This window comes from Acanthisitta chloris, unplaced genomic scaffold, assembly GCF_000695815.1.
Source record: "Acanthisitta chloris isolate BGI_N310 unplaced genomic scaffold, ASM69581v1 scaffold36745, whole genome shotgun sequence".
Lineage (NCBI taxonomy): Eukaryota > Metazoa > Chordata > Aves > Passeriformes > Acanthisittidae > Acanthisitta > Acanthisitta chloris.
The window spans coordinates 1-14,538 of record NW_008672701.1 but is presented as its reverse complement, the minus strand read 5'-3'; the positions used below and the strand labels follow the sequence as shown (position 1 = coordinate 14,538).

General features: G+C 48.6%; 1 protein-coding gene across 1 annotated transcript; it reads left to right on the top strand.

The window, feature by feature from the left end:
• Positions 1 to 5: 5 nt before the first annotated feature.
• CECR5 (cat eye syndrome chromosome region, candidate 5) lies at positions 6 to 4,103 on the top strand (the record flags this gene model as incomplete). The annotated part of the gene is made up of 7 exons (XM_009074623.1): positions 6 to 74; positions 159 to 271; positions 1,447 to 1,540; positions 2,041 to 2,074; positions 2,464 to 2,638; positions 2,958 to 3,146; positions 3,734 to 4,103. Coding segments are annotated over 7 exons (1,044 nt in total), but the record flags the coding sequence as incomplete, so codon positions are not given.
• Positions 4,104 to 14,538: the final 10,435 nt, after the last annotated feature.

Sequence of the window (14,538 nt, the reverse complement as noted above, 5' to 3'; positions counted from 1 at the left end):
TCTTCCTGACCAACGCCGGGAACTGCCTGCGCTCGGCCAAGGCCGCGGAGCTGTCCCGGGCGCTGGGGCTGCAGGTACTGTGCTCAGGGGGGCGAGGGGCGCAGGGACGGGGTCGGTGCTACCTGCGGTTCCCGGCCGGTCTGTCCTCCCTCCCGCAGGTGTCTCCGGAGCAGGTGGTCCTGTCGCACAGTCCCCTGCAGCTCTTCAGCCGCTTCCACCACCGGTGCATGCTGCTGGCCGGGCAGGGGCCCGTGGAGGAGAACGCCCGCAAGTATCCTTTGCTCGGCGTGTCCTGCTCGGCTCACTCTGGGCACACAAGGAGACAGAAAGGTCGTTGGTCTTATCTTATGGGGAAACATCCTCGTGGAGTGACTCGAATGCAGGCACTAAATCTCCAGCTGGGTCACCTCCTGGCTGTCCTTATTCAGTCCTTGGCTTCTCGTGCCGGTGACCTCTCCTGTGATTGCTGTTCCTGTTGCTGGGATGTCACCGTGAGGACTCCATCAGCTTTGGGCCTCTCTCCCTTTTAAACCGATAAAATTGTGCTCCTCCCACTCCTTCATGGCAAAGTCCATTAGAGTTCACTCCCAGCTGGATAAGGTTTTCCCCAGCAATCTGACAACACTTGTAGGAACTCAAATGTGATGGGGCTTTGAGCAATCTGGTCTAGTGGAAGGGTGTCTAGTGGCAGAGTGGTTGAAACTAGATGGTCTTTAAACCACTCCATGATTCTATGAAATACAATTAGAGTCAGGGCATCTCACTCCAGGGAAGTGGTGTAAATTACAAACCCACGTGCATCTTACTTGGCTGGGGTGAGGGGACAGCCAGTCTGACATATCCCATGTCTGTACCAGCATTTCCAGCATCTCAGTCTCTACACACAGAGTCACATCCTGTACTCAACGTTTAGCTTCGTGTGGTACAAAAACGTGGTCCTTCTCTGTGTTTCCCCAAGGCCCACAGGGCAAGCTAGGGCAAAGTGTTCTGCAAGCAAATGCAACTCATCCTTCACTTGCATATTTTTATCAGCACAGACCATTTTCCTTGCACCAGCTGAGCTGACCTTTACTGATTCTGCCTCTAAAATCTGCCTCTAGAAGCCTCACCAGTCAGTCCTCTGTGCTGCACCTGTATGAGAACCCTGGCCATAAAGGTCTCCCAGAGCACATCTATTCTATCTTGGAGTGGCAACCTCTGCTCTTTGCCCAGTTCCAGGGCTTGCTATTGGATCACCCCAGTCTGTTGGGTCTTTTTGTAACTTTTAGGGCCATCCACACCCTGAAGCACTGTGACTGAAAGCCATGAGGTTTTGCATTACCACATTAAATTACTGCTCTGTTATTAGGACTAGTGTTCCTTAATCCTGTAGATGATTTTGCAAGTACCTTAAACAGTCTCTTAAACACAACAGTCTCCACAACATTCCTTGACGGTCTGAAATAGCCTGGGGTTCAAGCATGTGGTCACCATAGAGGCCCTGAGGAAAGCATATCCCCTGTTGGACATGGTGGATCAGAGCCGGAGGCCCAAAGAACTGGTAATTTCCTGAGGCATCAGTGGAACTGGTGTGTGGTGCTTCCAGCACAGAGCAGGGGGTGGGGAAGCTGCAGAGACACGGAGCAGCTGGCTGCTGGTCACTTCCCTGAGAGCCTGGGACTGATATGAGCAGCCAGCATCTCTCTGCTCTTTGAGCTGGAAGGGCAGGCAGCCAGCATCTCTCTGCTCTTTGAGCACTGGCTCCTGCTGGAAGGGCAATGACTTTCCCTTCTCCTTTCTCATGTCTTTCCTCGCTCTTCTTTGCAGTGAGTGGTAAAATGCTTTGGCTGACATTTCCAGCTCTGAGACCAGAGTGCAAGATCTGTGAAATCCCATCTGGGATGAAGGGGTGGGGGAAGTCTTTCTTCAGGCTTCCAGGTGGCTTTGTCCTGCCTTTTTATGGAACTGCCTTGGCAGATTCAAAGGAAGCATTTTAGTTTTGTTTTGGAGATAGCATTAGGTTTTGCATTACTAATCCAGCCTCATTTTTTTTTCTGACAGCCTCCTCCAACCACTGGCTTCCCCACTATAGAAGGTAAGCAGTAGCCTCTGTTTACATATGAGCAACAAGCAGAAATAACAGCAGGGCAAACCAGCTGGGCTGGGAGCTAATGACGTGCTGTCAGATCACCGGTATCCATGGGCAGCATGCTCAGAGGATACAGTCAGGAGCCAGCCTCACTGCCCTCATGCAGTGTGAAGTACAAGCTGGATAAAAGCAAACCCAACTTTTCTCTGAGCCATGCTCCAGTATCTGGGACCAGTGGTGCTCATGGTGCAGTGATGTGCTGACTGGAGCCCTGGCACCAGCTGTATTCCAGTGGTAGCTGCACTGGCCAAGGCATCCTAGCAGAAGAGTGGTTTTGTTAGTGGGTCCTATACATGGATGCTGTGGGTTTCCAGACATCCCCTGAAATCTTCCAGGGGTGATTCTGTTCGGTGAGCCAGTGAGGTGGGAGACAAGCCTGCAACTTATTACTGATGTGCTCTTGAGCAATGGGAACCCTGGTGCAGAGCTGCGAGATGTACCATACCCCCATCTGCCTATCCTTGCCTGCAACATGGATCTCCTGTGGATGGCTGAAGCCAAGATGCCCAGGTGAAAAGCATGTGTGATATTTGTTTTAGCCTATTTCATACACCTCTCCTGCAGATGATCTTTTCCTGCTACATCTGAATATTTTTAGAGTTTGTGCCATACAATTAATTATCAGCAGAGAGATGAAAACTGCATGAGAAACAAAGGTAATGCTTTCCAGAAGCAAAAGCCAGACCACTGCCTGTGGAGTTGTGTGTGGGTAGACACCATGTCCAACCTAGGTGGTAACCTGGCTACAGCAGATGCTTCTCCTCGCCGAGAAGTGCTTGCTACTTCAGTGGTGTGACTGGGGATACTGATGACCTCTTTCTTGGAGCAGGTTTGGCCATGGCACTTTCCTTCTCTGCTTGGAGAACATCTACAAGAAGGTGACAGGCAAGGAACTGAAGTATGAGGCCTTGATTGGCAAACCCAGCACAGTCACCTACCGCTATGCCGAGTACTTGATAAAGCAGCAGGCAGAGAAGCAGGGCTGGAAGGGTCCCATCCAACGCCTCTATGCAGTTGGGTAAGACTGTTTTTCTTGCTGGTTTCCTTAAGGAGTTGCATACTGACTTCTCTTTGACTTGTGGTGGTTTGTTTTAAACTGGATATTTCTAAAATGAATACCCAAATCCCCAAGGTGTCTCTGGAGCCTCACACTCTGGAGCAGAAGCTTCCTAGCTTGCTACACCTTACATTTTTAGTCATTTGAAAGGCCCTGTGTCAGCCTAGCAAAGCTGTTTGCTGTAGGATGCAGCGTGCATTTAAGGATGGCTGGATCAAAGGCAAAGTCAAGAGACCCAGATGTAATACCATTGGCCCAGTTAGGCCAAACACTTTGGGAACATAGGGAATACATGACAGTAGTGGCTGAAACTGCTGTGAGTGCTTTAGGTGTGTTGTCTCCCCTTCGGAAGATGATTGTGAAGCATGTGGCCTGAGCAGGACACACCGGTAGGAGGACTCACTAGCCCAGTCTGGGTCGTCCTCTTGATGTTAGCAAATATCTCACACCCCTTCCTCCTCCTGTGCTGTCTTAATCCCAGTCTGCCAAAGACAGAGAGATGCATGGACTAGTTTCTCATTTCTGTTTCACACTGTGACCTTATCCAGGGATAACCTTATGTCTGACATCTATGGGGCAAACCTCTACAACAACTACCTGAAGTCAGCTCACCAGAACCAGGTCCAGGCTGGCGTGAAGAGGAGCCCACAGGCAGCTGGTCCCCAAACTGAGGATTACCTTGAGCTGAGGAAGGACTGCAACAATTCAGTGGAGAGCTGTGTGTCGATTCTGGTCTGCACTGGGGTTTACCGCCACGATGCCAATGCTCCCAGGAAAAGGGAGGAGTGTACGGCGCAGACAGTGTTCCACGGCCATCGGGACCTCTGCTTCGACCCCAGCCTGATGGAGCCATCTTACATAGTGCAGGATGTGAATGAAGCTGTGCAGCTTGCTTTCAAGAATGAGAACTGGAGCTAGGGGTTCAGACAGGTGTGCCTAAAGATCTACTGTCAGGGATTTTATGTACTGGAAAGGGGAGAGGGGAAGAATGGAGAAGAGACATGGGGTGATCTTCTAATCTAGCCAGCATGAAAGAAAATTCCCTGTTGCAGCACTAAAAGCCCTTTACTTGTGTTGATACTCATCTGCAATCCTGACAGCTGCCTGCAGGCTTTCAACTGTGACCGTACATTGCTGCCATCAATAATTGAGCCATAATGGAAACAGGATATAAGGAGAAGGCTTGTCCTAGCAATCCCAGTTTTGTTCAGCTATCAGAGTTCTTTCTTTTCCACCTTTTGTGTGCAAAGATCAGGCAAGCCCACCCTCCTCTTGGCGATGTGTTTGAGGATGAAGATCTTCCCTGTGCAAGGAGCCACCACCAGCCAATGTACCATTCATACAATGTGCTGTTTGTCCAGTCTGACGTGAGCACACCAGAAGCTGTGCTGTGGTGGCACTGTGCCAAGAGAAGGCTTTAAGTCTTAACATTCTCCTTGTGAAGAATAAGTGCCTATGGACTTTAACAAATTCTGTTTGCTTGGGGATTTGCCACTGCATCACTGTCAGTCTGAAACAAAGTCCTGTTTTACAGTCCTCTGGCAGCTACAGAGAGGCAGGGCCCCTCAGAGGAAGCTGCAGTAGCCAGAGCAACTTGCTGCAGGGCTGAGGTGAAAGTTATATTGTTCCCTCCCCCCTGTTTAGCATTCTGTGGACACTCCTGCCTTTTCACATCCCACTAGGGAGCCAGCAGCCTGCTCTCGGTAGCAGAGGAAACTGCCACAGAGTCTGAATTTCCAGAGTTGTCTTTGCCCAGAACTCAGTGCTGCAGCAGGAGGTTCTTTTGGCACCCACCCTGATCCCAGCTGTTGCAAGGAATATTCACCTGCTCCAGCTGGCACAGCTTCCCAGAGGAGCCCTTCTTTGGAACAAGGGCCAAACAGAAAGAGTCACAGTTCACACCTTTGCTCCTTCCTTGCATGCAAGGATTGAAAGAGAAGATCATCAAGCCAGGATGGTACCAGAGACCCAAATTGCCAGTCTTCATCATTAAGAATACAAATGTCTCTGTCTTTCACTTCCTCTCTTCTCTCATCCCTCATGTATTTTGCAGCTCAGGGATACCCAATATGGTCTGATCTCTATTCCCTCCTCTTCCTGTAACATGCTGGTAGAGTCCCCCTAACATGAATTAGCAGCTGGGACTTGCCTGCCCAGGAACATTTCCATATCCCTAATGACATCTATCTATCACCTCTGTTCTCCTAGCTCAGGATATCCAGAGAAGGATCTAGACTTGTGTCTCCTTAGACATTCCAGAGAAGCTGAGCAAGCATTGCATGAGAAACTCATGTGAAAGATTTGCTCAGCAAGGAGTGTCTTAATTTCAGAGGAGCACTGTGATTTTTGAAGCTCAGATGAGTCTGTATATGATGAAAAGCCTTGGAGCCAACACATCTGAGTTGATGTTCCTTGTTATACTCAGCTCACACCACACTGAAAGATAAGAAATGGGTCTGCTCTGCCTCTTCTTTCCTCCCTCTTGCTTTACCAGGCAGTTCCATACACAGGGTACAAACAAAATGCTTTGCACAGGAGTCTGAGTTGTTCTTAATTCAAATCTCAGCATCCATGTTCAGTAGCTCTCCATCCTATCAATACTGATGTATCTTCCTAGAAAGGCCACAGCAGAGCAGGCTCTGTTCTTGTGTTATGCAAGGCTCTGCATCTGAGGGGGACTAGGTGCTCTGTCAGTGGCACAGGCAAAAGAGCTCCTTCTCTGTGGCTTCTTTCTCTATCCCTTACTTGATGAATAGGAGCAGAAAAATACCTCTTTGCATGAAAATTCCTCCTATGCAATCCATAGCGGGAAGAAGTTTCTTCCTGACTTAGCACTACCTGGGGTTCTCCTTTGTTTTGTCAGGACAAGAATTGCTTGGCTGCTTCTAAAGGCAGCTGTAATGTGAGGAACACAGATTTGAATCCTGTGCCTTTCACCGGAGAGAAAAAGAAGTTACCGTTTCATCTAGTTGCACAAGACAAGGGCTTGTCTCCAGTTTCCAGAAGAGTAAGTGCAGGGAAGGACTTTGCATAGAACATGAGGAAGGTCCTTTAGCTTCTAGCACATCTCCACAGCCACAGTTGTGCTGTGGACGCAGCATGCAAGGCCTGGAACTGGAGCTCCAAACCCTATTTATTCATAAACTGGCTCCGGTGTCCCTCAGTGTTGCTTTTCAGAAGTGCCACCCAGTGCAGAAAGAGGAATGCTCTGTTTGTCTGCAGTGTGTGCTGTCTTGGGTGGTAACTTTCAATGGATTCAGTGGGAACAGTCCTCTGGGCCATGGTTACAGGCCACAGGGAGCTGGTTGCTGGCAGTGAGTGCGAGCCACACCTTCAGCGTGGCCAGTGCTTCCCTGCAGAAGTACTGATGTCTGTCCATCCGTGTGTGCAGCAGCCTTTGGCAGAGCTGTGCCTTGTTCCTTGTTCAAACTGTGGTGCCAATTACTCAAAGAGCAGGTGCTGCTGAAGCAGTGCTCCCCGAGGGGTACAGCACTGCTGTCAGCTGTTCCACACGGAGCCGCTGCACTGGCTAAGCAGTGGCTTTGTGGAAGGAGCATGCAGCAGAATTTTGCGTAATTTCCTCTGGCACTCATGGCACATCTCAGCCAGAAGTGAGGCAGGTAGCACCTCCTTCAAGTGAGGAAGAGGTTAGCATTTGCACAGAGAGTGAGCCAGGCATCTGTGTCTTTGGAACAGCTGTGGAGGTGAGCTAACTGATGTGAAGCTGCTTCAGATTCCAGATCTGCTTTTAGCTCCAGACTGGGTTTTTTTCATCATGTTAGTGTCGACACAGCTCTCTAGGAGTCTTAAAAATGTGTAGGAAGAACTTCAGTGATAAGGAAGTTAAGAACTGCTTTGCTTGCAAGCTTAAATTGGACAGAAGGGAGGAGAAGGAATCTAGAAGAATCTTGTAGCCTTTCCCCTGTTAGTGCCAATCAAGGTTGCATAAAAGACTCTGCTTGTTGCTCTGTGCATTAATTAGCCAGATGGATTGCCCTTGGTCTGAGTAACACGAAGACCTTTCCCCTCTTCCCCTTCTCAGCCCCTTGAAACAGTGCACTTTGTCCAAGTCCCTGCCTAGGAATTGCATGGACCCAGTGGATGGAGTGGGAAATCTGGCTTCTCCAGCTGCCCTTGGACACTGACTTGATTCTGGAAGTGCTTGCCAGGTCTCCTGTGTCCCATGAGTTTTATGCTAGAGTGCTGTGCAGGCAGTTCAGTTATGGACATCTGTTATTGCTAGAATTCAGTGAAATCCTTTTCCCTTGGAATTGCAGCTTCCTGGAATTAGCTTCAAGTGTGGCTGTTCCTCTGTCTCATGCACTGCACAGAAGTGGTATTTCTGAAGCTGTATCTCTCTGCTTTGGAGCAAGCTTACTTCTGTGCAGGTTCTGGGACTAAGCAGGAGAGGGGACTTCACTTCTGATCTCATACCTTAATCCTTACATGGTGCACTGCCTTATGCAACACACAGGGTGAGGACCTGATCCTTGCATCTTGCAAAGATGGATGGGTTTTAGTCAAGCTACTGAGAATAGCAGCAAGAAACCAAGGGCTGGATAGAGCTTGTTTTGGGTCTGAAGCAGAGAGTCTTTATGTCCTGCAGCAACACAGTGGCCAGAAATTTCTTTGTTCTACAGGACACATGCAACTACTAACCTGGCATCCATGGAGTCATATAACACTACTTTTCCCTTTCTTCCAATCTTAATCCTGCCATGTCTTTTTCCCCTTCAATAAATGGGTAATGTTTCAGATGTCATGTGCACTGTAGCAGAGTGATTACATACCATGCAGAGAAATCAAAAGCTGTGATTATTTTAGATTTCATATTAATCTCAACCTAATTCCAGAGTTGCCACTTTGATCTAGCACATATGTAAAATAATAAAAGATGTTTTCTTTGAAATAAATTGTAACTTGCTGTGTGTACATTTCATGAGTATTATCCTGGTTTCTTTCACATCTTTGCCCTAGGAGGTTATTAGGACAAATTCTGTGTGCATCAAAACTTGTAGTTTTCACCCCTCCAGCAGTTCTTTAGCCTGAGCCAGACTGTAATTCTCTGTAAGCTCTACATCTGCCATAGTCAGCTGAGGTGAGTGCAGCTTTGACCATTCCAGCTCTGCAGGAGGGTGGGGGAAAAGGACACATCACAAGTTGTGATGCCCTGACGACTGTTCACAGCCAAGGCTAGTTTCGGGATGCCACCTATGTATGAGATACTTTCCAGGTAGGCATTTAGTTGTGACCTGGCCTAAGCAGTTGTTTGTAATGATTGTGTCTGCTGGGTGGGGAAGCCACAAGCTAGATGCCACCAACTTGATCTGCTGTTGCAGGTGAACAACAAGCCTAAGGACTTAGGCAAAGCCATCCTTACCACTAGAAGCTTCTTTGGCCCTATGTTAAGCCCTTAGTGGTCAGAAAATAAGTCCAACTTGTTTGACAGGAGCTATGCTCTGGTATCTTTTAAAGAAAAGGTGAGTGGAATTAGGAAGACGTGGATTAACCGGCAAACTTTCAGATTACAGCCAAAAGCTTCCGCTGATTTCAGCAAATGGAAAAGCAAAGATCCTACTAGGTGATAACTGTTGCATTGTTCTTGTAAGATACTCCTTCAGAAAGTTTTCCATCTATGAAGCTCACAGCTTACAGGAGGCACATTACACAGCAAAACAAGCATGGTGCAGAGTCCTGAGAGCTTGGTGTTGGGAGAACAATCGATAAAGCAGTAAAAGCAGTTTTGGAGGGACTGGACAAAGATTCCCATTCTCAGCAGAGAGGGGAATCAAATTCTACATCCTGGAGAAGTGACCTAGGGCCCTGATCTCTTGTAAATAATAGTAAGAAGCATTAACTATCCTACTGCTTTTATCCAGTACTCTGGTAGTTGGAGCACTCACACAAGATAGGGTGAATCAAGGTTTAGTTAGGCAGAAAGAGATCACAACTCGAATCGCTCAGGTGAACGTGTTTAATCACTATTGCCAAAGCCAAAGGGCAGCCTAGGGTTAAGGTGTCCCTTGAAGACAGCCTTAGCTGGAAGCTAGAGTCCTACAGAAATCCTTAACCAACATAAGGTGCAGATTTAAACACTGGCATCTTGAAACACTGAGCAAAAGCATCGAGAGGCTTACTGCAGTTGGAGTTTGGCAGGCACTTTGGCAGGCATGGCACTCACCTGGGAGCAGAGTAACCCCTGAGAAGTGCTTAGTCTCTGGATTCTGTGACCTCCTGACCCTGGTAACTGCTTTACCTCTGGGGTCATGCCCAAACCCTTCCATTACTGAATCTTCCGAACTCCAATTATAAAATCCTAAGTCTTTATGGCTTTTTATTGCCACAGACAACCTGATGAAAACCAAGCACTTAAAGAGCTTTATAGATCCAGTCTGCAAGAGTTTGAAACTCCACACCAGCAAGGAACTGAGCTTCCATCAAGAAAACACTTTTCTCTTAGTTCCCTATAATAAACCCCTTTTTCCATTCAGTCAGTTCAACTAGTAAGAACTTTCTCCTCAAGGGCAGTTCAATACCCGCTGCATGCTGAGACAAAGTAAATACAAAACACCAAGAGAAAACCCCAAATCCACTCTCCAAACCCCTACCCTGCTACAAGCATGAAATTAAATGCCTTGGCACTTTACGCTGGTATCGAAAGCTCTTTGAACCGAAATGTAATTACAAGCAATAGACTGTTAGACTTTTATATCCTTTTGAAGACTATCTGTATTCCCTGAACTGCAATACTGGCTCAGCAGTTTAGTGACAAAGGCTGCGTTTGGCATCGCTGAATTCTGGTGCTGGCCAGGTGAAACTCCTTTACACTTGGCTGTAACTTCAGCCCTGACCACTGGGACAGATTAGATAAGTGCAGTACAAAGCATGTGTCAGAGAATCCCAGAACCTTCCTTTCCCACACAAAAGGCATTTTAAACATGGTTAGAGCAGATTATGCTCAAACTCACTGAGATCAGCTTTGCCTCCTTCCCTCCCACTGCTGCCAGTTTCTGACAGCTTACTGCAGGGTATAATTAGGTATTTAGTTTCTGGTCTTTCTTTCAGGCATGTATTTGCCTCTTGGGTTTATTTTTCCTTCCCCCCAAGAAATTGAGTCATTGTTTTGTTTCCTCCTGAGTTCAGCCCTCAAGAAAGTTTTGCCTTCCCCCAGCAGGCATATTTTTGAGGGCACAGTACTTGTTTCCACTAGTAGTGTAAGCCAGAAATGCTAGCATTATAGATATTCAGTATGACTATTTCACCAAACTCTTGTCTGCTGCTTGCCTTTACATACACATATAGACACACATCTGTATCCATACACATTAGGACATAAAGAAGCCAGAAACATAGCTTGGGAGCTGCTGAAGAGTAGAAGCTATTTATAGTTTAGCTTTTTAATGTTTTAACAGTAATGGTTAAGCACTAACACTTCCAAGGGCTGCATATTGCATTAAATAACCGGATCACATGGGAAGCATCAGCTTGTCATATCTCATCCTACAGTGTGCTACAAAAAGCTCTTCAGTGCTTTCTTGAATACAAGACATTTTTCCCCTCACTCCCATTTTAAGGCACAGGCACAATTTCTACTTCCTTTCCCACAAATAAGCTCTTTTCTTATTCTCACCTGTTTGTTTGGGTTGTGTTTGCACTACTGGGGCAACTGCCAGTAGTTTGCAGTACTTGTTGCTCAGCCCAAGAAAGCCCTTGAGCTCCCACTCTCTCTCGTGGTGCTCTCCCATCCCTGCTCAGAGCTCTCCCTGCCCTATAGCCTCAGGTCCCTGTTCCCACCTCCCTTGGACACAAGGACCTTCACAGCTGCAGCAGGTATCCTTTGGTCTCTGGAGAATCATTTGCATGAGCCTCCTCTTGCCCTGCTCACCCAGCCTCAGCCCAGCAGGATTGCAGTCTGCAGGGCACAGGAGGTGCAGGGCCCTGCACCACCCCAGGCAGACCCACTCAGCACCCAGCTCCACCCCAGCTGCCTCCCTTCCCTGCTCCCCTGAGCTGGGCTCCCCACAGCCCCTGGTTGGCATGCCAGAGCCCATTTCCCTGGGCTGGCAGAGCAGCTGTGGGTGACAGCCCATCCCTCCCAAAGCCCAGGGCTCTCCATTCAATTGCACTTGGTGTGACAGACCCCAGACAGCCACCCAAACCTTAGTGAGATGAGTGTCTTGACCGAAAGCAGAGGAGATGCAAGTGCCTGTGGCAGACTGCCAGGACAGCCGAGGGAGTGTGTCCGGCCTATGGCACACAGGGAATCACATTCCGCAGGAAACGTGGAGCGTGGCAGCCAACAAGGCAAAGCTGCTGCTGTCTGCTGCCCAGGTAGGGCAGGACCAGCCCTCTCTGTGTGAGATGGATGATTGATTTCCACATCCTCTTGTAGAACTGGAAAACACTTCTTGCAGTGAAATAGGTGAATGTGGTAGGAGCAAGACCAGTTTAGCTAATCCTCAGGTCTGACCACACATGAATTATTCCAGTGACAAAAGTATTGGCTTGCCCTGAGAAGGGTCAGGTGAATGTACCCACCTGCAACGAAGGGCAGGATCCAGAATGTAAGAAAGTGGGTTTAGCCTCTACCCTGGACCACACACACTTACACTGCTATGTAATCCAGCCTTTCTCTGGAAACCAAATTAGGAGGCACAGTTGGTGTTGCTCACAAAGCCTTGTTGCCATTCTGACCCATGCTGAACTCACAGAGTCAAAGAATTTTAGGGGTTGGAATTGACCTTACAGATCATCTAGTCCCAACCCCTGCCCTGGGCGGGGACAGCTCCCACCAGAGCAGGTTGCTCAAGGCTCATCCAACCTGGCTGTGAACACTGCCAGGGTTGGGGCAGCCACAGCCTCCCTGGGCAACCTGGGACAGTGTCTCACCACCCTCACAGGGAAAAACGTTTTTCTAATATCTAACCTAAATTTCCTCTCCTTCAGTTTGAACCCGTTACCCCTTGTCCTGTCATTGCAGTTCCTAACAGAGTCCCTCTCTGCCTCCCCTGTAGCCCCTTCAGATATTGAAGAGTTGCTATGAGGAACTGGGCAACTCCTGACAGCTGTCAAGTAGCACTGGGCTCTCCTCGACCCTGAAAGAGGAACACAGACAGCAATCACCCTCCTTGGCCACGGCCTCGAGCTTCATGCTCCCCGTCAAACAGAGAGCATCCACAGAGCCCTGAGCAAAATATTGGTGAGGCTGTACAAAAACTGTAGTCTAAGCAATTGTATGGCCATGGATTTTTCTTTGGCAGGGAAGTCTGTCAAAGAGAGAAAGCCTTGTCAGCAAAACACAGCACTCGGGGGCAGAGCCCAGGCACAGCACATCCCTGACACAGTCCACATACCTCAAGAGGATGGAGAGCAAAGCCAACGTGATGGGAGCATATCTGGCAAGGAAGGGAGGTGGCTCACTGCTTGCTGTCTTCTTGCATCTTGAATGACCTCAGACTAAGCTGCTCGGCTGAGCGCAGTGCTCCTGTCACACAAAGCTTGCCATTCTCCCGAGATGGGTGGCTGTGGGACCCCACAGGGCAGAGGGCCTGGTGTTCCCTGTGTCACTGCAGAGCCAGCAGTGTGGCACGGGGTGCTGCTGTGGGCTGTGGATCGTGGGGAGCAGCCCCGTGGCTCTGTGTGGTATTGGGGTGCTGGAGGTGTGATGCCTGGGCCGAGCACCTTGACAGAGGCCTGTGAACTGCCCAGACTAAATGCAGGCAGCACTGTCCAGGGCTGCCAGGAGCCTGCTGTGAGAGGTCCTCAGCCTCAGGCTGCCATGCAGTCACCAGCTGGAAAATAAATGGCAACAACCCTCTTTGCACTCACCTGATCTTAATCTTGGGAATGCCAGAGAGGCTTGTCACAGTTACAAAGCTTGTGGTCCTGCCTGAGGGATCCTGGGCCCTCCATGAGTGTCTGTGTAGGTGTCCTGCCTGTTTTGCTCTGGGGCAAAGCCTTGTGACCTCCATCCTGGCACCAGGCTGGGATACACCACTTCATTCATCACTCCCCAGGCTGGACTGTTCTTCTGGACGCTCATGTTTCTTACGATATGCTAAAATTACTGACCTTCTTAAAATGAAGTATTTTTATTTGCTAATGGATAAGCGGGATTAGTGAGAAAGCCCTCAGCAAGAGAGTGCATGCGTGTTCAGTCTCGTCTCACCATGACAAGGTGAGTTAGAGGAAGGCAATGACACAAGTAGTGCTGATGTGAGGTTGAATCTTGGCAAGTGTATCCTAGCATCGAAAACATAATGTGAGTGTAGCAGAAAATAGATGCCCCCCATCCTACCTGCAATCCAGCTGTGCAGGTTACAGCAGCATGGATGCAGCAGATGGACGTAAAAACAGGAGAGCAGCCAGTGTGGGAGACGGTGGGAACACCTGTGTGTTGTTACCCCAATTTAGAGGTGGTACTGTTTCAGGACTGATGCCCAAGTTAAACCTGCATTAAAGGTTGCATAGCCTCCAATTACCTTCTTTTCCCTCTGTTTTGACCATGCTTTTAGAAAACTATTTCATCTGTGCCCCCTCACTCCTGTCTCCAGTGACAGTAACGCTTGCGCCGTGCTTCTTCCTCCTCTGCTCTTCCTCTTGATTATTGCTGTGCATCTAAAGAAATCTTTGTGTCAACCCACCGTAATGTCTCCCCTTCCCTTTCTCAATTCTTTGTTTCCAGTTTAAGCATGAATTCTCCTGGTACCCCAGACTGATTTCTCCTTGTTGTTACCAGCAGCCAGGGACACTGACTGGAGTAGGGCTGCTCAGGCAGCCAGCACCAGCATGGATTGGATGGTTGTCACTGCTGTCCTGGATGTTCTTTCCCAATACTAAATATCTGTGTCTTGCTCAACTCAATGCATTGATTTAGCAACACGCTGAAAAAAAAAAACCAAGCTATTTTAGATCTTTACCACAAAGTGTAGTTAATGCAGACCTTAGTGGGTGCAGTTTATTTGGTATCCTTCACATCACTGACAGGCAGCACCTGGCTCACCACAGGTGTGCACAGGGAGGGATGAGGGACTGGAGACGGTGAGCACCAAGCCACTTTGAACATGATGTGCCAAGTCATTAGTGATGGTGATGAACAGATCCAGTCATCCAAGCTTAATTCAAGGCTATTATTAGTGGGCCAATAAAGGTCTCGACTGGTGCTTTCAGTAGGAAGGGTAGTGCTATTCCCAACCATTTAAAACCACTGTTCCATCATGGCAAGCTGGGCAGGGCCCTAGGCACGTGGTCTGGCTTAGCTCAGGAAATTGGTGGGGTAAAAGACACTTACTTTGACGAACAAATACTTACAACAAACCAAACGCAGGGGCAGATGGACGTCCCCGATGAGCAG